General features: G+C 47.0%; 1 protein-coding gene and 1 non-coding gene across 4 annotated transcripts in view; both read right to left on the minus strand.

The window, feature by feature from the left end:
• Window positions 1-418: 418 nt before the first annotated feature.
• The window catches only part of CNNM1 (cyclin and CBS domain divalent metal cation transport mediator 1), a 62,056-nt gene continuing 40,139 nt past the window's right edge, over window positions 419-22,335 (minus strand). For 2 of the 3 annotated variants that reach the window (XM_017681270.3, XM_017681268.3), the window contains 6 exons: window positions 21,349-21,411; window positions 14,941-15,104; window positions 8,166-8,349; window positions 7,865-8,014; window positions 6,108-6,209; window positions 419-4,919 (listed from right to left, as the gene is read on the minus strand). In XM_017681270.3, coding sequence (XP_017536759.1) covers window positions 4,840-4,919; window positions 6,108-6,209; window positions 7,865-8,014; window positions 8,166-8,349; window positions 14,941-15,104; window positions 21,349-21,411 — 743 coding nt within the window. In that variant the 3' untranslated portion in view covers window positions 419-4,839. The remainder of the gene's footprint in view (window positions 4,920-6,107; window positions 6,210-7,864; window positions 8,015-8,165; window positions 8,350-14,940; window positions 15,105-21,348; window positions 21,412-22,335) is intronic. The other variant, XM_017681269.3, reaches the window with a different exon arrangement.
• LOC118966963 (U2 spliceosomal RNA) lies at window positions 5,461-5,649 on the minus strand. The gene has a single exon (XR_005053717.1). It is a non-coding gene; the product is annotated as a U2 spliceosomal RNA (small nuclear RNA).

A 22,335-nucleotide genomic window follows, 5' to 3' on the forward strand; every position in this document is an offset into this window, starting at 1 on the left:
TAGGTGTTGGCTGTGTCATTAAAGCTCATCGCTACCCAGAGGGTCTGTCCCCCTGCTTTTTCTGCATGGTTGTGTCCCCAGCCCTAAGCTTTAGTTCTTCAGGGCGGTGAAGGTAAGAAATACATTTACATCTCTTAGACACACACACACACACATATTTAACTGAAGCACATTTCACAAAATGTTATTTATCCTTGCTTTGTATAGTGCATTCTGGTATTATTTTCTAGTCCATTCTCTTATTGTGTTCTGTTTCACTGAAGAAATAAAGTGCTAATGGAGACCCATTGAATTGATTTTGTGATCCACTAATGGGTTGCAACCCATGGTTTAAAATGAGTGCTACAGAGGGACTTGCTAGTTGCTAAAGAAAGAACTTGAGTGTTTTTTCACTGAAAAAATGTGTTTTCTTGCACTATGTCTCCCTTTAGTGGACTCACTGTCAGTTTGTGGGCTTGTTCTTCAGAAGCCAGCTGTCTTCCATTACTTAAGAAAGTGAACTTCCTAGATTCCCGGAAGGGTTGCCATCACTCAGAGCGATCCCAGAACACAATCCCTCCCATTGCAGTTGGAGTACTTCTAGTCTATTGAAACAATTAGAGCCACTTAAACAGGGATCACATTTTCCAGAGCCTAGGAGGCTCTCCAAATGATGGTTTTGTAGAATTTTGAGTCTTATTAAAATGAGAGGGCTACTACTACTTGGGAGTTTAAATATTGAAAGATAATTCTTGTTAACAAGATCTGCCCCTTTCTAGGACACTGTTGAGTTATAAAATCCTATGGTCTTGAGGGCTGATGGGGGTCTTAAAAGTCATCAGCTCCAGCCCCTCCCCAGTGTATAGTCTCCACATTGTCCCCAGCTCATTTCTACTGGGGAGTCTCTGTTAGTTGGAGTACTTCCAGTATTGGTGAAGCACCCATTCTTTTGATGGAGCACCTTAATGAAAAAGATGTTTTACTTTGATCTGGAATTTGACCTCCATCTGTCCTGCTCCCTGGTGCCGTCTTCCCCTCCGTTAGACCACAGGCACTGAGTCTGCTGGCACTTCTAACTGCTGACCTTTCACATGTTTGAATGCAGCCCTTGATATTCCTTGTTTTTGCTTTGCCTGTGAAACTCCACCCTCTCCTTTCTATCAGTATTTGTTCTTCCTATTTAAAGATGCTTGCTGTAGGTGATTCTACCTTCTGTCAATCTTCTATCATTTTCCCTAAGCATACATAGCTTTAAACCATGAATTTTCAGTGAGGGGTTAGAGTACCACCAAGGAGCCAAAAATGGGTCCTTGGGCAAAAAGAGTGAGATTAAAGTGCTTTGTGGCCCTCCAAAGTGCAATTCTATATGACAAAATCTTACCTCTTAGGATTTAATTTCCCTTGTTAGGTAGATAATTACTTTTTATCTCTGTTTGGGGGGGCACTTGTGAAAAAAATTGTTAAAAACACTTCTTTAAACCAAATGCCCCTATCAAAATGCTCAAATGTTTTTAGCATTTTAAAAAAAGCCCTAATCTCAGTGGGAATTTGGTCTCTCTTCTCACATATATTTTGGCCAGGGTTTCCCCCAATTGTTCACATAAAAAAGGGTAAGTTTGGGAAAGGGGGCTTATGCAGGTTTCTCTCCTGCTGCTCAGGGCCTGTCACATGCCTCTGAATTTCAGAGGTAGGATTGTTGCCCAGATTTTGCCTGCTCAGGAGGAAGGCATACCCAGCCTGAGGCTTGGCCACTTGCTGGCTATGTAACCTTGAGCTAGTCACCTAATGATGACTCAGCCAGTTTCATAGGCTGTAAAACAAAAACCATTAAATCCTCCACTGTGGTTTTGAGAAATAACTGAGTAAATGTATAGTTAATATAATACTTGGCACATAAAGCTCAGCAAAATAGTTGTGGCTATGATTTATTATTATTAATGAAGTTAGCCTCTACGGAGGCTTCTGGGAACAATCTCAAGTTGTCCACAGGCCATGAATTGCCCTGTGTGCTGGTTTGAGAAATGTAGGTGTCAAGTTCCAACCTTCCACTAACAAAGACAAATCCTCAAACACACCTTCCCACCTGCCTGGCTGTTGCTTCCCTCCTGCACTGGTTTAAAACTGACAAATAAGCCTGTTCCTTTCCCCAGCCTTTGGCTGGAAACCACTGTGCCACCCCCACCCTCAGGCCTTGAACTAGGCAGGTGCCCAGCCCAGTGCTTGTTGCATCACGTGGGTTCAACAGATGGCAGCCCCTCTCATGATCGATCATCTCAGGCCCCTTCCTTGTCCTCATTCTCACTGACTTCTCATTTGGGTTTTATTTCCCATTTCTGGCATTTGCTTCTGCAAAACCTTACCCCTCTGGCCTCCAAGAATACAGCACCAGCACTTTCCTGTAACCCTAACTGCAGCCCCACACCTGGCCTGGACAGTGCATCTGGTGAGATAATTACACGGGTGCTCCACCCAACCTACACCTCAAATGAAGCCACTTCAGAACTTGGAGATTCCAGGGGTAAGGAAAACGTTTCAGGAAAAACATGTTCATTTTATTTAAAAATTATTTACAATTTATTAAGCCTTCATAAATGCTTTAAAATCCTTTTTTTCTTTTAACTTTTTTAACCTGAAGAAAATCATGGTGGGGAGGAGTAGGGAACAGGGAAGGGAGCGGTGACAGGCTCCTTTGGGATTCTGCAAAGGGATGGATGTGATGCAACAGCAGTGGCCTGAGCTGGTGGCCCACAGGGAAATGAAAGGAAGAGCAGCCGGGCAGGTCCCCTCGGGCCAGCGCCGAGGTGGGCAAGAAAACCCTATGATGGCAGGACTTGCTCAGAACTCACCATTGGCTGGTTTGGGTCTGCGGCACCCAGACTGAGGGATGACACTTTGCGTATTCCTACTAGGCAAGAGTAGGTGTTGGGGATGGGTGGTAGCCATGAGTCATCTGCTAGAAGTCATGCACTGTTGAGCCTCAGGCAGAGCCAGGAAGGGGTGTCAAGTCCTACTACATGGCTAGAAAAGGCATCTCCAGCTGGAAAATCTTTACTCTCACATGCTGTGGCCCTCCTGTCTGCAATACCTGCTCTGGTTGTCTGGGAAGAGGGGACACAGTTATGTGGGGTGTAAGTTCTATAGTATCCTAGGGTGTGCCAAGAATTTCTGAAGACTTCCACTTTTTTGTGGGTGCCAGCTTTCCCCATGTATTTGGTGGACACCTGAGAGACCACTTGTGGTTAAAAATGTCTGGAACCACCCAGTATTCACTTCATTCTGCATTGCAGAAACTTTGGGCTCAGAGTTCCACTAGTTACAGTAGTGGTTTTTAACCCTTGTGGGTCTGAAACCTTTGAGAATCACTTGAAAGCTTTTGCCCTCTGGAAAACACTCATAAGAACACATACACTAAATCTGACAGTATTAGGGGTTTCACAGACCTTCTGAAGTCCAACAATAGACCCTCTAGGTTGATGGACCCCCAAGTTAAGAACCCCTGAGTTAAAGGTTCCTGTGGGTAAGCATTTTCTTTTGAGATGCAAATAACCCAAAGGAATGATCAGTCTTCTTCCTCCCCATGTGATTATTGATTGATTGGGTGTGGGGATGGGGAGCAATTAGTGGTTTTGAAAGAAGGGAGGTAAGCCTAGCTGGTATACCCGAGGGAAAAGTTTGGGAATAGTTTGGGGATTTCAGCAGGCAGCACTGGATCACTGGGTCTTTGACTGGGAGTTCCGGAGGGGTGGGTGGTAGGTCAGGACAGCCTTCACTATCACATTTTCCCATAGGCTGGCTGTGTGGTTCCTAGTCATTATTCTTAGGTAGGTATGTGGAGTCATTCTGCCATCTGGTGGTTATTTCTGGAGCTGCATTTACCCCAACATCCAGGTGACAAAACAGATGTTAAGTTCTTGGACTATAGTTAAGTACGTTTATCTGACCTGCTGGGAGTAGGGGGTGGGGGTGGGGAGAATGGATGGAAAAGAAGAGTGATTCTTCAATGCTCCTGTGTACTGCACACTGAAGTCCTGTGGGAGCCGCCATCCTTCTCCCCTGACCTGGGCACGCTTTGGTTTGTCATGGCTAAACTTAAAATTTTTCCACATAAGTTTTTTTTTTCTTTGATTTAAACTTAAAACCTGAAATTCCATCTCTGGCTCCCAACTGGGTCTCTCTGCTCCCTGTTCCTTGTCTTTCAGAGCAGATTTATTGAAGGACTGTGATTGTTGATAAGGAGCCAAAAAGATGTGTCCCTGGGAAAAACAGTGACTTGAGGTTCCATCTCACATTCTTTCCATTCTGGCTGAGACACACTTCCCAGGCTGCTAGAATGCTTATCTAACAGGAAACTGGTCACTGACAGTTTTCTGTACTGCTACATCACCAGCCAATATGGCCAAGACCCACTGCTCAAAGCTCTGGAGAAATTCTTGGTGCATCTCCTGAACTAAGTTTCATACCTGCTACCCCAGCCTCCTATGTGCCTGTCTGCCAGTGGCACTTTCTGAGCTAAGCTAAGCATGAAATATGGCATCAGTGGATCCCAAAGAACAAAAAGGACATCAGGGTTCCCAGAGTGGTGTTGTCAGCTTGGGGTCATTTCTTCTCTAGCCTCAGACTGCTGTGGACAAGACCATCTCTAGCATGTTCCACCGGAGCCACCTCCTTCGTTATGGCCACAGTAAGGCTCTGAGTCAAACTGGAGGCAATGAGGGAAAATCTGCCAAACTGACAGCCAGGAGTGAAGAGGTGGTAAGCAAAGCAGAGCACTCTGTCACCGTGGGGAGATGCGGAGAGGAGAGGGTGGGTTGTCTCCCACAGCTCTGGAACCTCACACACCCAGCAAGCACTGCCTGCCTGTCATGTGATCAGAGGTGTTAGATTGGAGTTCTCCTCCAAGGCTCTCCCTTCATCCGGTGACCGCTTCCTTTTTCGACCACCTGAAAAACACAGTTTGCAGGAATCAGTCTGTAAGACCGGGAGGACATTCATACTCTCTTGGTGGCCCAGGCTCGCTTCCAAAGAGAAGCAGAAATGAAGATGAAGCCCTTGACAGTTTGGCAAGAAGTAATCTACATTGTATCCTGGTACTGATATCAGCATATTTACATCTTGAAGGATTAGAATACACCTTTCACCTGAGATGACATCTCCAAAGGCCGCAAACCCAGGCTAGGGACAATGGAATGGAGATTTCCTGGAGAATACTGAGTAAAGCCCACATACTGCCTCCGGATCATGCCTTTCCTGTCCCCTGAAGGTCCTGGTCAACTGAGTGCCAGGTGCCCTCTGGGAAAGGATTGGTTTCACAGCCTTCATGTCCCATAAGCCAGGGATTCCAGGATGGAGCCAGAGCCATTCCCAGGGACCCCCGTTCTGCAGCTCGGAGGCAACCTCTCTTCTGCATCAAGGCAGGTGGGAGTAACTACACTTGTCCTCAAGGATAGAAGGGCAATCTGTTCCCAGCTCTGTTGTCTTGTCTTCCCCCCCACTGTTCCCGGGGGTACTGCCATACCAGGTCGATGCGTGGAGTGGACAGAGCAAGCTTATATTCCATCTCCCTGCTCCAAAAGCCCATTTAATATATTGTCCTCAAATAGAGGGCATATCAGATATTGCTGATAAGAACAGATACTACACTGGATCTTAGCCAAAAGATCGAGCAGTGATGCTCTGTTGTTTTTAGGAAGGAGTATTTTCACCTTGTTCTCTCTGTCACTGACTCCTTTCTATGGAGGACATTACTTTCTTTTCTACTGAGTCTCATGGACAAAATTATTTCTTTAAAGTACCAGATAGTAAACATTACAGGTTTTTCAGTCCATTGGGTTCCTGTGGCAACTTCTCAACCCTGCCATTGTGGCCACAGATAACAAATGGGCCTTTGATCCAACAAGTCCTTATTTACTCAGGATTTGGCTGGTGACCATGGCTTGCAGACTCCTGTCCTCGATGACCACCTACGTGACCAAGGGTGCATTACTGGCCGAAGCCCTATTATGGGTTTCCACGACTGTACCTCATTAGGGTTCCCCAAAGAAGCCAAGGCTTCCTCCTCCAGGAGTAATATCTTAACATGCTTTTAGGCAGCTGGTGGGTGGCTTTCACCTGGGTGAAGAGCTACTCACTCAGGGTTCTCAGCAGCTTCTTGCCCACGGTCTCCTCAAAGTCACTACTGCAGGGGCTGGTCTCCGTGTCCAAGTTGATATTACAACATTCACTGTCTGATGCTGAGGGGAAAAGATTGAAGAAAGACTCGAGTCCTCCCACCCACACGGCAGCCCAGGCAGGGCAATCCCGACTCACGATTCTCAGCAGGTGGAAGTTCAGAACCAGAGCCGAATCGTGGAGGCCTCAACAAGGGGGATGCCCAAGAAACCCATGGCTCTGGTTAGTTCACAAGGGGTGTTTTAGTGCCACAAAAGGAACAAAGAGTCAGAGAATAGGAGCAAGAGTCCAAGTATCCACACAACCGTTTGGCAGGGGAGAGAAGAGACAAGATATTCTGGGCTTAGTGTTTCTGCCAAAGAGGAGGCACATCTGAGGCCATCTGGGGATGCCTCCTCGCCCTACTTGACCTGGCACAGGAACATCGCAGGGCTCAGTAACAATTAAGCACACATTCTTGTCTTCTTCCACTGAGCCCAGCAGGGATTCCAAGACTCACAGAATCTCAGAGCCAGGAAGAGGCTGAGGCCCTTACCGCTAATGCCATAAGCACCTCGCTCGGGAGGCAAAGAGGTGTGCTGGAAACTGCGCCAGACCCGGAGCCACAAGGCTGAGTGTACTTCCAGTGCAGCTGTGGCCTGGGCAAGCCACTTCCCTGCTCCAGGCCTCAGGGTCTTCACGTGTCAAAGAAGGAGGATGGACTAGATATCTCCACAGACTACTCTCTCTCCCCTATTCCTATTCCTTTGATACAATTTCTTGTTGCATGCTTATCTACTGAATTCAGTATGTGTGGGAGAAATCAGTTCTAAATCCAGGTCTTTGAATGTTGATTGTGTATGTCCCAGATGTGCTGAGATAGCCATGAGTTCAAACATGCTATCTCACTGACTTCAAGAATCAGTGAGCACTTGTTGGTCATTTCTGGACTAGAAAAGAAAGGTCTTAGACTATGGATGGGGCAGGTCTGAGCAGCTAGGTGGGATAACTGCTGGCCTGGGGGATGGGTCTTGGAGGGCCTGCTGAATGCTTGGGGAAGTCTATCTCAGGGAGGCAAGCAGAGAAGGATCTCAGGACCGGTGAGACTCTGGTTGTTCGGGGAACACCACTATCAAGATGGAAGCATTCAACATCTCAGAGGGAGGTGATATGATCTCAGACCTCTGGATATCCAACACATTACCTCTAGTCTCTGGGGCCCAGAGGAAGGGAAGGGCCCTGCCAATAAGAGTGATGGCTGACTTCAGGTTCCTAATCTGTAAAGTAGGTCCAGTAAGTACCTGATATTTATAGAATGTGCTACTATGCACTATCTATGTCATCTCATTTATGCCCAAGGCTACTTATGAGCTAGCTAGCTACCGTGATTTATATCCACTAATATAAGGAAACTAATCTATTAAAGAAACAATCTTAGGTAAAAGTAACTTGCTTAAAATTGCATAGCTTCTAAATGAAGGAGCCAGGATCTGAATCCAGGCAGAACGTAACACTGGCCCCCTCACTGTCTTCCTGGCAGAATGCTTAACATGAACCTGCCGGAGGACAGGTGCTCAGCAACAGGAAGGTCCATTTCCCTTCCCTGGCCACCTGAGGAGGGAGAAGCATCACAGGGGCTGGGGTGCATGGCTTGCCACACGGGGCTGTCCCGGGCCATCCTGGAGTCCAAGGGCGATGACCCCCCCTTGCTCCTCCAGGCCCGGGGTGTCTCCCTGACCTGCTCTCGTGGGAACAGCTGTAGGTGACAGTGAGAGCTGCTGTGTGCTGTGCTTCTCGAAGTCTGTCATTTCTTCCTGGGTGAAGGCCATCTCCTCCATCCTCAGGTACACCACCTCGCTGGGGCTTCTCAGCCCGTCTGTGCGGCTGCCTGGGGGCGACAATGAAGTGCATCACCTCCCTGCTTTGGAGAAGACCTGGGGCTCCGTGTGGCACAAGAGGGCAGCTCTGGGCAGGGCGGAGGGAGGAAGGCAGGGCCCCTCACTCCACAGCAGCCCGGCCAGTCCTCCCCACTGACTTACACGGCAGGCTGCTCCTGGTGTTCAGGAGGGTGACAGCAGGGTCATCCTTAGGGGTCTGGGGCGTGCCCCGGGTCACAGGGGCCTTGGTGGAGTCTGCATCAGTGAAGGCCTCCATGTCCGGGGACTGGGGCGAGCTGTCCATGCGGCAGGCTGTGAGCGCGTTCTGGTACTGTTGCCGTGTGACCTGGGGAGGAGAGGCAGGGAGGGGCTGAAGTCAGAGGAACTGGGCAGGGTCCCCTGCATGTGGCCAGCCTTTCTGCTCCCGAAACAGCTCCACTAAGGTGCTTTTCAACCCAGCCACAGGTCCTGCCATCTAGGATCCATTAACTGGGGCCTTTCTCAAGCCGTACAGCCCAGTGGCTGGGGGACGACAAAGGGGCTGTTTGCTTGTTTGACACCACAGTTCCCATGCTGTTTTTGTTGGCTCCAGATTCTCACAGTGCACCTGGAGGAGCCCGCCCTGCTGGGACCCCGGAGGGGATGAAGGGCGCCTCCAGTTAGCAGGGAGGTCGCCCATGGGGAGTCTCACACACACAATCACAGTACTGTCAAGGACCCTCTTCCTAAGGGACAGTGGGGACGCTGGAAGGAAAGCTCTGCTGGCCCGGTTCTTACTGTCAGGAAGCTGGAGGTTGAGGTGCCAGAGGGCACAGGGATTTTTCTTCTGGACTTGGCTCAGCACCAGATCTGGGATCATGCTATGGGGGCTGGTCCACCCAGAGGTCTCCCAGGTGCCCTCTCGGACCATGGGTGCCACAGTCATGTCAAACTCTTGATGTGTCACACCTCACCTGCAAGTGAAGGCATCTGGAGAGCTAAGCCCAGCCAGGCCAGAAGGGGACTTCCAAATTCCAGGCAGGAGAAATATGGACAAAATGTCTTTTCTTTAGTCAATAGGGTTAAAGAGAAGATTCAGACAGCTACATCCAGGATACCTGACATTGGTGGGAAGAAGCATGGCAGAGTGTGTGTGTGCGTGTTTGTGTATGTGTGTGTGTGTGTGTGTGTGTGTGATGGTGGTGGGGAGTCACCCAGTACAGGGGGAAGGGCAGAGGCTAGGGGAGGGTCTGCACTGTTGATGAGTAGCTGTATACAAGGAAAGGGACCACCCACTGGTTAACTTCTCTGCCTCACTTCCTTGCTACACACTGCTTTTTAAAAAGAAAACAAATCATGCACTACTGCCACGTCAGTGCGTCAACCTTAAAAGAAACTCTTGATGAGGCACCACTCTGGAAAAGGTATTCAGGGAAGCAACCTCTCTCCAGCTGCATTTCTAGATTCACGCCTTACTTTTGGTCCATTCCCTTGTTCAACCGTCCAAGAACTTCTTTCTATCGAGTACAGTGCCATCCACTAGAAATATGTGAGGCACATAGGTAATTTAAAATTCTCTAGTAGTCACATTAAAAAGAAGTAAAACACACAGGTGAAATTAATTTTAATAACATGTTTCATTCAATCCAACATCCTCAGAATAATTTCACTTCGACCTGGAATCAATATAAAATTATTAATGTGTAATTCTAGATTTGTTTTTGTACTAAGTCTTTGACAGCTAATATGTATTTTACATTTCAGCACATCAGTTTGGGTGGGCCACATTTCATGCACTCAACAGCCACATGTGGCTACTGGCTACTGTTTTGGACAGCAAAAGCCTAGCAGATCAACCTGAACCTCTATGCTTAGTTCTGATAACCTGGCCAGTGATGTTCCCACTGCTTGCCTGTGCATTTATTCACCACCCCCATCCCACCACCCAGCCTATTTTAATATGAAGAGAGTTTTTGAGGAAGCTAAAGAGAAGATGGTGTAAAAGGGGTGTTTGCATGGGCAGAAGCAATGGCCTAGCTCAGAACTGCCGGTCCAGCTCAGCTTCTCTCTCTACAGCTCCTTGAGTGTTTACGTGCCTCCTATTGCCCTGTTTATTGGTGTCTCTTTTCTTACTCTTTCCTAATTCTTAAAAGTCTAGTATATTCTTCAGCCAATATAGTGCTTAAAATAGGTGCCACAAAAATTCATAATCAATTAGATACTACTTTGCTATGGTCACTCTTAGTTAACTTACATTTCTTCTCCCTAACTAGATTTCAGTCTCCTCACAAGGAAGAGGAAATGTTTATACATCTTTAATAGAGCTCATGGTGCCTAGAACCATCCTTAATGCTCAAAAAATACTTACCAATTGGTTCATTGAGGGCATCAAACCACTGTTCATTTCTTAGCAACAGCTTGAGTTCACATTGTCTTACCTCTATTTGACTCAGTTAAGTACTCAAGCATCCTCTAAATTACAAAGGAAACAGAGATCTGTCTATCTTGAAATGAACAAAAAGTAAGGGCACTCTTTAGGACATTTTGACTCAGCAGCCAATGTGTCCACAAGTTAACCTTCAACTACTGTGATCATTTTATGATGTTCATTCCTCAAAACACAATCCTGCAATTTAGGGATCCTGCCACAAGATGGTGATGGTGCATCTTGGTCACAGTTACACAATTCAGACTACAACATCTGCCAAATATTCTTAGTTAATAATGAAATTTACAGAACACATTTGGATTCTTTGGTACTTCCTAACTGGTAACTCCTATTAATCATGGCTTTTAATATCTTTCCCAGATAATCATTTGGTTATCTTTATTTCTGATTTTGTAACTTATCTTGAAGTCAAATTACTCTGGGTCTTAACAAACAGTTCTGAAACTCCATCTGTTGGACATGAAAACCCTTGTAGAATCTTCCTGCAGTTGGTTACAGGGGCTTCTGCCGGTGCAAACGCCTCTTTTACACCATCTTCTCTTTAGCTTCCTCAAAAACTCTCTTCATATTAAAATAGGCTGGGCAGTGGGATGGGAGGGGGAGTGAATAAAAGAATAGCCTAAACAACGGCCCTAACGAGTCAATTAAATCAGGAGGAGAGAATTTTTAACTTCAGTCTAAGATATTACCTTAACTTACATTAAAAAACGAACAGGAGAGAAAATCAACATCAAAATAAAACAAATGCTTGTGTTAAAACAGGAGTGTGCTCTCCCAAAGTTCCCTTCTATGGAACTGCCCATTAAAACGAAAGTTTTTAAGAGGCTGGAACCACAAATTGAAAGAGGTTTTTGAATAATGCCTCAATTGGTTTCTATTTTCCCCTCAACTTCTCCTTTTGACCTTTCATCTTCTCAATTTCACAATGTCTAGGGGGAGAAAAGGCCTGTGTTCTTGCTGCTTGGTTGCCCCGGTCGCAGCAAGGCCTCTGCTCTGATCAAATGGACAACTCCAGTACCTGAGAACTGGCCTCAGATTTGGGATTCTCAACACCCCACTGTCTCACATCAGGAAAGACACTTACCTTTCGTGTCCCTCGTTATTTGCAGAATATACCCTTTCCTTAAGTTCTAGGGGTGGATACATGGGCTCATTTGTGAGTTTTGTTTTTTGATTTTTTAAAATTGAAGTATGGATGATAAACAATATTATATTGGTTTCAAGTATACAGCACAGTGATTCAACGGTTATATACATTATTAAATGTTCATCCCAACTAGTGTAGCTGTCAATGCAGAAAGATGTTCTAGATGTTACTGAAGTATTGACTATATTCTCTATGCTGTACTTTCATCCCCATGACTAATTTATATTGAGATTTTGTGCCTCTTTATTCCCTTCACCTATTTCAACCCCCCACCTTAATGCCTCCCCCATGGTAACACCCAGTCACTTCTATGTGTCTACGAGTCTACTGCTGTTTTGTTCGTTTTGTTTTGTTTTGATTTTAGAGTCCATGTGTAAGTGGTATATGTCTTTCTATGTCTGGCTTATTTCATTGAGCATAATACCCTCTTAAGGCCATCCATGTTGTCACAAATAGCAGGATTTCTTTCTTTGTTATTGCTGAATAGTATTCCATTGTGTGTATGTACCACATCTTCTTTATCCATTCATATACTGGTGGACACTTTGGTTGCTTCCAAATCTGAGCTGTTGTAAATAATGTGGTAATAAACAGGGGTGCATATACCTTTTTGAATCAGAGATTTAGTATTCTTTGGGTAAATTCCTAGAAGTAGAGTTACTAGGTCATATGGTATTTTTATTTTTAGTTTTTTGAGGAACCTCCATACTGCTTTCTATAGTAGCTGCACCAGTTTACATTCTCACTAACAGTGTAGGAGGGTTCCCATGTCTCCACATCTTTGCCCAACACTATTATTTCTTGTCTTTTGGATGGTGGCCATTCTGACTGGTGTGAGGTGACATCTGTGAGTTTTAAGAAAATCCTCACAGACTTAATGCCAAGTTATTGAAGAGTTGCCAAATCTGTCTCCTGAAAGTGCTCCCCAGGCTATGCACACTAGGGGTGCTCAGAAAGCTCTGGGCTCATCACCGCTGCTCATTAAACATGACTCCCCCAAAATCTCATCATCTTTCTCCCTACCACAGTCAGCCAAGTCCTTACATTGATTTTCTGAACTTGTGATATAAATGGTATTATGGACTGAATGTCTGACCCCCAAATTCATATGCTGAAATCTGAACCCCTGACATGATGGTATTTGGAGGTAAATAGGTCATAGCAGGGGAGCCCTCAGCAGTGGCATTAGTGTCCTGACAAGAAAAGAGCCTGCTTCCTCCCCATTGTTGTGTGAGGCTACAAGGAGCTGGTCATTTGCAAACTAGGAAGTGAGCTTGCACCAGACATTGGATCTGCTGGTACCTTGAGCTTGGATTTCCAGCCTCCAGAACTGTGAGAAGTGTTTGTTGTTTAAGCCACCCAGTCTACAGTAATTTGTTAGAGCAGCCCAAACAGACTAAGACAAATGGAAAGACTGGAGAAACAAACTGAACAAAAATTCCCAGTGCACTTAAAACAGAGTCCAAATGCCTCCCTGTGGTCTGAAGATGCGAGGCAGCACTGCTGCTGACACAATGTTCTCACCTCGCCCAGCCTCTGTCTTTGCCCATCATGTGCCAGCTCTCAGATCCTTGAAGCATTGAGCTCTTTCCTGCCTCTGTTGTTTCTATCTTGAACCTTCTCCCCACTTCCCCTTCCAGGTCTCAGCAAAGGTGTCCTTTTCCCAGACTGCTCTGATAACCATTTCTAAGGCAACCTCTTCGTCAGCTCTGCCCAATCACAGTTTATCCCACAACCCTGTTACTTCCTGATTCATAGCCTCCATTGCTACCTGAAATCCCCTAGGCTGTTTATGATGTGGTTACTTGTCATCTTTCTCCCCTAGCAGCATGGAGGCTGTAGAAGGGCAGGAGCTTGGTGTCTTGTTCACCAAAGTATCTTGCCAATGCCTAGACAGTGTCAAGCACAGAGCAGGCAGTCAGCAAATATTTGTTGAACCCCTGCTCATATTGTGTCTTTCAATTTCTTTTCCCACAAGCCATGTGGGCAGTACCACGAACAGGTAAGAGCACAGCAGTTTCTCTTCTCCCATTTTGTTTTGTTGGTACCTTCCCTTCTGAGGCAGGTGTATAGTGAGAGGACTTCAGGGCTGGAAGCAATAGGGAGGTTTTCTGGGGTTTAATCTCACTGTCACATTAGATTGTCAAGTGTCCACAGTCATACACACCCATGAGTCTCTGGATTTGTCTCCAAAGCCACTTCTCCCTGGTCCCTTCAACTCTGATTTCCCCCGGCTCTCCCTAAAGCCCAGGGATCTGACAGCTTGGGCTCTGCAGACAGAAAGCCTCAACTTGGAAGCTTGGCTCTGCCACTTACTAGCCATTGGCCTTCTACTCCTCAAGCCCCCGTCTCTTCATCTATGAAATGGAAATGATGGTAGAATCAACTATATAGGATGGTTGTGAGACTAAGCGGATATTTAGACAAAGGACTAGTAAAGCGTGTTGCCCAGGGTGCTCCACAGTTATCATCTGACCCCACTCCCTAGGTTCCACCCCTCCCTCTGGGAATTTTTTTTTTTCACTGGAAAGCCAGCCAGTGCACACTGCTCTCATATAATCATGGTACGTGTCCTCGGCAGACGGGAAGGACTTTCTCCCACCTTTGTTAGGACCTCTTCATTTCTTGTTAGCCAGCCTGCACCTGGGACAAGAGTTACCAAGTGAACCACTGGGTATTTTGCTGGACTCAGATAAACGGGGCTCTCTCCTGATCACAGGCCCAAGCGTGTAATGGTTTGCAGAATGCTAGCAAACAAAGGCAATACAATCAAACCTGTCAGACCAAGAGGAAGAAGGAGATTTTAGAAGTTTTCTGCAAAATACCCATCTCAATGAGGGCTCTGTAGGAACAACTCCCCTCCTCCTTAGTTACAAAGCAATGAGCATTGCCGCCTCTCTCCACTGTGTTTGCAAAGTGGTTCACTCTTAAGAGCTCAGTGACGTCAAGGGATGTAATAGTTATATGTGGGATTTTCACTTGCATTTTAGATTTCAAGTACTAAGATGTAAAAAGATACTATCACACATAAAATCATAGCATGGCTTCCTCTACACACTTGGTTTATTAATCACCTGCGAATTTACCTTGAAGAAACAAAAATCAACCTGGTGCCAACGGCAGGGAACCCTAAGGAAGCAGTCCTGCCTGCAAGCTAATTCCCTATTGTTTTGCGCCTCAGTTTTCCCCACACCAAAAAATGGGGACAGGGAGATCTTAAAAAGAATGACAAATCATGTGCAGAAACCAAGCTAACAAGGCCAGGGAATAAGGAGCCGCTGGCTTACCTGGGGAGCAGCGGGGTGGGGTGCAGCTCCACCCGCCTCCCCACCAGTCCTGCGGCTGCCCTGCTGGGGAGTTACCTTCACAAACTGCACGTCGCTGAGGATGCGCACTGAGTAGTCAGGGGTGTAGAGGTTATTGCCGCTGCCGCACAGCTGGGTGTTGCTCCCCCCAAAGTCACTGCGCTCGCGGTTTGGAGACTCCGAGCGGTTCAGCCCGCTACAGCGAGAAGGGGACCGGTTTACTGCAGAAGGTGAAGGGGAGGGAAGGAGAGAAGGCAAGGACGGGCGGTGGGGAGAGAGGGAGAGAGGGAGACAGTGCTGTTTACTGAGGTCCGGTAGGCCTTCAGGCAATGGTAACCCGGTGGTGCAACCAGGCCCTCACGCCTCCCCTCAGAGACCAGCAGCTCCGTCCCTGTTTAGTCCTACGAGGAGCAAATACCTAAGACAGGAACTTGATGGCCCAACTCCGCTCAGGCTCCTGCTGCTCCCAGGACCTCTAACAGGGGGGAGCTGTGGCAGAGGTGGCCCCCCGCCTCTCTGGGTTCTGGTCTGCAGTAAGTGCGGGAGGTGAGGACCGTGCTGTGAGGGCGGTTAGGTACCAACCACGTGACCCTCCAGCAGGTGAGTTATTTACATCAACTCCATTCACAAACCTTCTTTTACGAAGGTGAAGGCCTCCCGTGTGACCCCCCAGATACCCAGTCCTCCCCTGGTGACGCATTTTAGTGGCGTTAACTCAGTTGGCAGGGTCCGGATAAGCGGAGGCCCACAAATTATATGGATGTGTATTTAAATCACATTAATAAACTGTTAAAATATGTTCTAGCCTTGTCCTTGGTAAAGGCCTTCAATACAACAACCTGGAAGGCCAGGTAGGTCCAACTGCTTACAGTTTTGTGCCAGAAAATAGGTGCGGGGCAAACCAGTCCCTGTCCAGGGCTTTAGGGCCCCCTTCCCCAGGTTCTTTGGGTGGGGAACTCGGGGATCCCAGCATCTGAATCTGCAGGAGGGAAGAAGGCAGGCCCCGGGTGGGCACATCTCTAAGGTCCTGCAAACTCCTCACCCCACAGAGAGGGCCAGGGCTGAGGAGGGCTAAGTGGGGTCCTCTGAAGTGAAGCACACACATGAGGGGGGACTGGACCTGCTTACAAACCTTCTGTCAAAGGCCTCCTGAGTGTTCAGAGTCAAGTTCTTTCTCCATTTTCAAGAACTACTTCTTGGGAAAGTTCAGTTAAGACCATGATACTGGTTTTAAGCTCAACTTTGTGAACTACCTTCTCCAGGATCAACAGAAGACAGGCTCTTAAGGTGAGCCCAGGGTTACCTCAACCACAGAACACCCCACCTTCCCAAGGCGGAAGCTCTGCCTCCCAACAGCCGCAGCAATGCGTTTCTTCCCAGGAGGGGAAGGGGGAGCCATGAGCCAGCCGCTCAGAACACAGACTTAGGTCAGAGGCTCAAATGGAGAGACCGGTTCCTCAGAGGGTCTGCTCCCTGTCCTTTTAGGGCAGAACCTCAGGAATTTAATTCTGTCTTGAGATAATGCTGCCATTCATCAAATATTTTGATTAGCATCTATTGGGAGTGAGTCCTGGAGGTTGACAATCTGTCTAGCTGCCAAGATGCTATTGTTGCTGGCAAACCACACAATAGCAAGATAAAATAACAATAGGTTGAATCACTGTTCTCATCAGAACCATAAGAATCAGTGCCTGGCTAGGATTACAGAGTCAGGGATCCCACTTCCAGCATGCCCCTTCTCCGTGAGTGTCATTCACACCTACTGTGACTTAAACTGGAAACCTGGGAGCCTACCTCAACTCCTGCCGCCCCCTCATCCCCACGTCAAGTCCTCTCATCTCCACTTCTGACATAATAAACCCAGCTGCTTGTACCGCTGTCCCCACTCAAGTCCTAGCGGCCGTTGCCCTCGCCTGGACCCCAGACTGGCCTCCCCATTTACAATCTTATAATCTGTTCTAACCTCAACTGCCAGAAGCACATTTTAAAAACACAAATCAGCTTCCTTTAGTTTAGTCTGAATAAAATTTAAACTCCTTGCTTTGTCCCCTAAACACTTCTATGACCAGAACCCTATTTTCCTGTCTGATCTCATTGTGGGGACTCACGTCCCTCCCCTGCATGCTCTGCTCTAGCCCACTGGCTGCCCTGGGGACCTTCAATCATGTAAGAGCCCCCCCCTTCGGTAGATGCCATTTCTTTGCTCCCCCTTTTCTTCACACCCCCTGCCCCAGTGCTTGGTTCTCAGTCATTAGGTGTCAGCTGCAATTCCCCCTCTCTGAAGACTTTGACCACCCTAAGAAGATCCCCCTCTTTTCCTCTGTCACTGCTCCCTTTTGTTCCCCTTTCATTATTTTGGTACTCAGCACAGGCATGTCACTCTGTTGTCACAGGGACCCCCATGCCAAACACAAGTGACATCACTGCTGGGAGGAGAAATATGGCTTTTTCTTTTTTTAAGTAAAAATAATGCTATTGAAGGTTTCTTTATAAAGTCCCAAAGGATTCCCAACACCAAAAGATACCATTGTCTTACAAAGGTCGGGTCTATAAAAGCAATTTTTTAAAGGAGAAGGAACATTCATTTCATGACAGAGTCCCAGCTCACTGAGGGTTGTACAAGATCAATGTCTTTGGGTCTCAGAGCCTGACATTCCTCACTAGGTAGGATGCTGACGCCTCGGCGTTTTGGTAATTGTGCACATACACTCAGAGGCTTCTGAGCAGGGGAAATGGACATGCTTTTAATGAAAAAAAGAAAAGAAATCAGTAACAGACGAGTGTCCCAGCAGCATGGCAAACTAGTTCAAGTTGTGTAATTTCCCTTGGCATTTGCTAAGAGCACAGAGGCACAGCTTGGGGAAGGGAAGCAAAGAGGAAATCTGAAGTATGGTGCAAAGAGGTCTAAGTGGGGACAGAGCCAACTGTGTGCATAAAACTGACCACAGGACACCTGAACAGGAGGGAGACCAGGCAGCCAACATACCCATTGCCCACTGCTGTTGCAGTACAACTGCAAGCTGCCCCTGGAGGGACTGGGTGGTAGGGAGCTGGGTTTTCTGCCCTGGACCCCCAAGTGCTGTGGGGGCCATCTGTGTTCTCCATACTGGGTGGGGAAGTTTAATTACAGAAGCACATAAGAAGCCTCATTGCTGCAGCCTTTGCAGAGGATCTGCAAGAGATCTCTGTCCTGGATGGCAAGCTGGAGTTACTGGGGTTGGGTGGAGGAGACACTGGGGTGAAATTAGGGGTGGGGTGGAAGAGGATTTCGTACTGTAATCGATGGAATTTCCTCTCACTCTGCACTGATAGGCTGGGGCCCCCAAAACCCATACACAGTTCTTGCTTCACTCATGACACCTGTTTCTGGGGAACAGAACCCACAAAACAGAAGAATGCCCCACCCTCCTTTTCAGTCTGGGGATTCGAGGGGGTAAATAGTGTTCAGTGGCTGTCTGCTTGGCATCAGTGAGGGACAGGGGGAAGCAGCTCACTTCGGTCCTAGTCACTAGTGCCACGGGCCATCTGTGTTCTCCAGACTGGGTAGGGAAGTTTAATTACAGAAGCACATAAGAGTACAAACTAAGACTATTAAAATTCATCATTCTGGGGCAATATTCAACATCAGACAACCAAATGCTAAGAGCTCTGTCAAAGCTACAACGTGAACTCTGCAAATCAGTCCAAATTAGGAGCCCAGATGAACTTGCTCACGCTATGGAGCTTTAATGGTTCCCAAATGTTGACTATGCAAGAGCCAACCCAGAGGAATACTTCCACTTACCAAATTTCATAAAGTAAAAAGATGTTTTTTGGGACTCTCCATATATTCCTGTCCCCACTGACCTTACAGCACACCGCGGATGGATAATCCAGCACCAAAAAAGAATCTGGGTTCCCAACCTCTCCCCCGCTGTGCTTCTGCGGATTTGGAAGGGTTGTCAAGGGCAACTTGAAATTGCCCCCACTGTCAGGACAAGAGAGAAGGGATGAATCTGGGGAGAGGGCATGGTGACTGCTATGGGTCGCGTACTCTCAGTGGGCTGGTCCAGAGTTCCATTTTTAAATGAAAGCATCCGCAGGACTGGCAAGTTTCACCACGCTCTGCTCTTCTGATTTCAAACTAAGGCCCAAGCAGATGGAAACTCCCTATGGATAATGGTGGCAATATTTGGTGCAGGGACTGCCAGCTTCAATCCACTGTGAGCATCATAGTCACTAGCCCAGCTGTTTTCAAAATAAGTCACAGCCCTCTAGGGGGCACAAAATGCTTATGTTCAGAGAGGGAGCTAGTCCTAGAGCAGGACCAAGAGACTTGAGAGTCCAGTCCTCAGCCCTCGATTTTCTTATTACACCTATGATACTGACCGGGTGACTTAATTTCTTAGAGCCTGTTCCTCACCTATTATTCCTTAACAAAAATTCCTGCCCATCTCCTAACATGGTTGTGGGGATCAAATAATATGACAGGGCTCTTTTTAAACTTAAAGCCCTACTAATTTCTGGGATTTATCTTGCTCCTTACGTGTCATGGGGATAAGACATAATACACGCAAATTACTTTATCTGGATCGTAAGTCAGATATGGGGCCAAAGGGTGCCCAGGACTGCTTTGCACAAAAATCCTATGATGAAGGCTGCTTCTTCTGGTGATAATGGAACAGAAGTAAGAGTGGCCACAGAAATACCACCTGGTCACGGGGAAGACTTGGTGGGTGGCCCCAGATGGAGACCAGACAAAAGAAGGGGGGGGAGGGCAAAGCCAAGGAGCAAGGCACCCCCACCTCTCTTTCCTCTTGCTGTGCTCATTGATTCGCTGCTCTACTTTGCAGAGTTAAAGCAAAGGTGGGCATAAATAAGCTGTCCTTGCTTGCACCTCTTTATCTCTCACCTCTTTCCTGTTGGGTTGAACATCCACAGGGATGGAAAATGGGGGAAGGGTAAATAGCACTCAGGAGCACATGTCACCAAGCAGAGTTGGATCAGATGTCTCAGCACCTCCTGGGGTGGGAGGGATTGTACAGAACGAATGAGTCACCTTAATCTCTGACACTGGGTTACCATGAAGTCTTTCACATAAATAACAATGAACTAGAATTAGCCTTCCTTTCAGTGAGAAGTTACAATTAAATAGGTTGTCTGGTTAAATGAGGGTTAATGGAAAAGGGAAATATACCCCTGCTTTGATCCTTTTGGTTGAAAATCTTTAAAAAATGTGCATCTTCCCTTTTTGCTGAAACTTCATAGCATGTGAAGATGCCCCACATGTGAAGGACCTTGAAGGTCCATGATGTGGTCATTTCTCATTTTGCTGGCAGGAGTAGACCAGCTAGCTGGCGAGGCATCTCATATTAACCATACTGTCCTGCAGTCATAAGGAAGGCATGAGAGCTCACAAAGTAAAAAAAATGTTATGTCTTGGTGGAAAATCATGCAATCAAGTGAGAGAGAAAACTTGGGTGAAATTTGAGAAGGTGGTTAACTTGTCCTGTACAGATAAACATGGGAACCAGATGGTCTTTGATGGGAAAAAAATGTGATTTGGGAGAAAGAAGTCAATATAAATACTTCTGAAATTGAAAATTTGGGCTTGAGGTCTTTTTTGAGTGTTGAGAGTCTACTGTACAGATAGCAAAACATAACTGGATTCTTGATGGCTGAAGGTATGGATGGGGCTTCAGAATCATTACCGTAGCATTGGGATAAGGGAGGCAGAGGGAGAGGTTACAGGAAATTGGAATATGTACTAACTGCGGGGCAATTTAGCAAATAAATTGCTGGCCTGGTCATTTCTTGTTCCATAAGCCTAGAGAGCAACCTCTGGAAATGAAACAACACTTAATTGATTGTCCAAATTTATTACAGTCTTCTCAGTCCTTGAGTTACTGTGCAATGCTATAAAGAGCTGCTTTACCCAAGTAAAAAGAAACCCAGTAGCTTATTTAATTAACAAGACAGGTTAAACCTAATGAAAGCTGCTTTGAAATTTTTACATATATCCTTTGTCTGAGTGGAGCCAGAGAGAACGTGATCACCACACGGTAACATTACTAGGAAGATGAGGTGGGGTAGTGGTCAGCTAAAGGCAGAGACCACATAGGAAAAACAGGTGGAATATAACATAGTATTCTACTGTTTTTTCCTATTTTTCTCCTACAACACACCTCACTCCTCCATTCTGCAGTCAGACAAATGATGAAGAAGCACTCACACTGCCCCTAACCCCATCACTGCTCCATGTACATACACCGATACCTCCCTGGGAGCTGAATTCACAGGTGACACCGTTGAACCAGCAATGTCTGGGCTGTGTGTGCAAGTGAGTGCCATTTGTGCCATGAGCTAAGCCTTAATCATGGCTGGGCCTGCTGGGAGACACGAGTTCTCATGTGGGTGACCAAGACCAAGGGCCCCTTGAAAACCCCACTGGATCTACAGAGAGTGCAGACACCCACGCATGTTTACCTGGGGAGCCTGCCAGAGAGTCCCCTCTGCTGAAGGCGAAGGTACGAGACACAGAGACGGGCACTAAAGAGGCAAGGGCCAAGGATTTGTGAGTCGCGAAGGGAAGATAAACACAAAGGAGAGAGACAAAGAGCAAAGTGGGTGAGACAGTCTGTTTCTGGATCTTCACAACATCACATTTCTTTGCCAAAGGGAATCTTGCCTCTGAAAAAATGGAAATCGCATCCTTTTACAAAGTTACTGCCCAGAAAGAGGAAAATAAAATAAATGTTGCAGAAGGTCTTCTGAAAAGACACACGGTGATCTTAGAGGGAATCAGATCTGCCAATGCCTGAGCAGGCAGTGGCCTGGGGGAGCGTGTGTCTGCAGCATCTGCTCTGAGCAAGTGTGCTGCCAGCCCAGCACCAATCCCCCCGAGCTCTCCCAGCTGCCACAGGTGCCTGCTCTGTGCTCTGTGTTTGCCCACAGCAAAGTGCATGCTTCTGCTGAGGCATCCTGCCTCAGACTCCTAGGAGCTCCCTCTGTGGTCACAGTGCTGTGGCGTCTGTGCATTGCTTACAGCTTGGGACAGAGGAAGGCAGGACTTCTAGCAATCTTATTGTGAACCAGCTTGATAAATGAACTCATGGTCACGTCCTAGCAAAGCACTTCTCTTCCTATCCCCATTTCCTTCTCTCTCCTTCCCCACAGAGTCCAACATGGTGCTGGCTATCACTTGGGGCCTTGGTCAGGTGGACTGTCCAGCAATACTCCAGTCCTTTCCTGTCTTGACCCTGATGATGGCGTGTTTCTGTATGGCACTCTGTCTTCAGCTCTCTTATCTGATCATCCTGAATCCCGTCCAAGAGCTAAATGAAGTCAGTCTGCAGGAGACAGCACATTAAAGTAGGCAGTGTCTGCAGTCTTGTGCTGCACCAGATTTTACTGAAATCACCTATACACACAGGGGAGTGGGTGGCAGGAAAAAAGAGCTTTATACCTACCTGG

The sequence above is a fragment of the Manis javanica genome, chromosome 7, assembly GCF_040802235.1.
Source record: "Manis javanica isolate MJ-LG chromosome 7, MJ_LKY, whole genome shotgun sequence".
Lineage (NCBI taxonomy): Eukaryota > Metazoa > Chordata > Mammalia > Pholidota > Manidae > Manis > Manis javanica.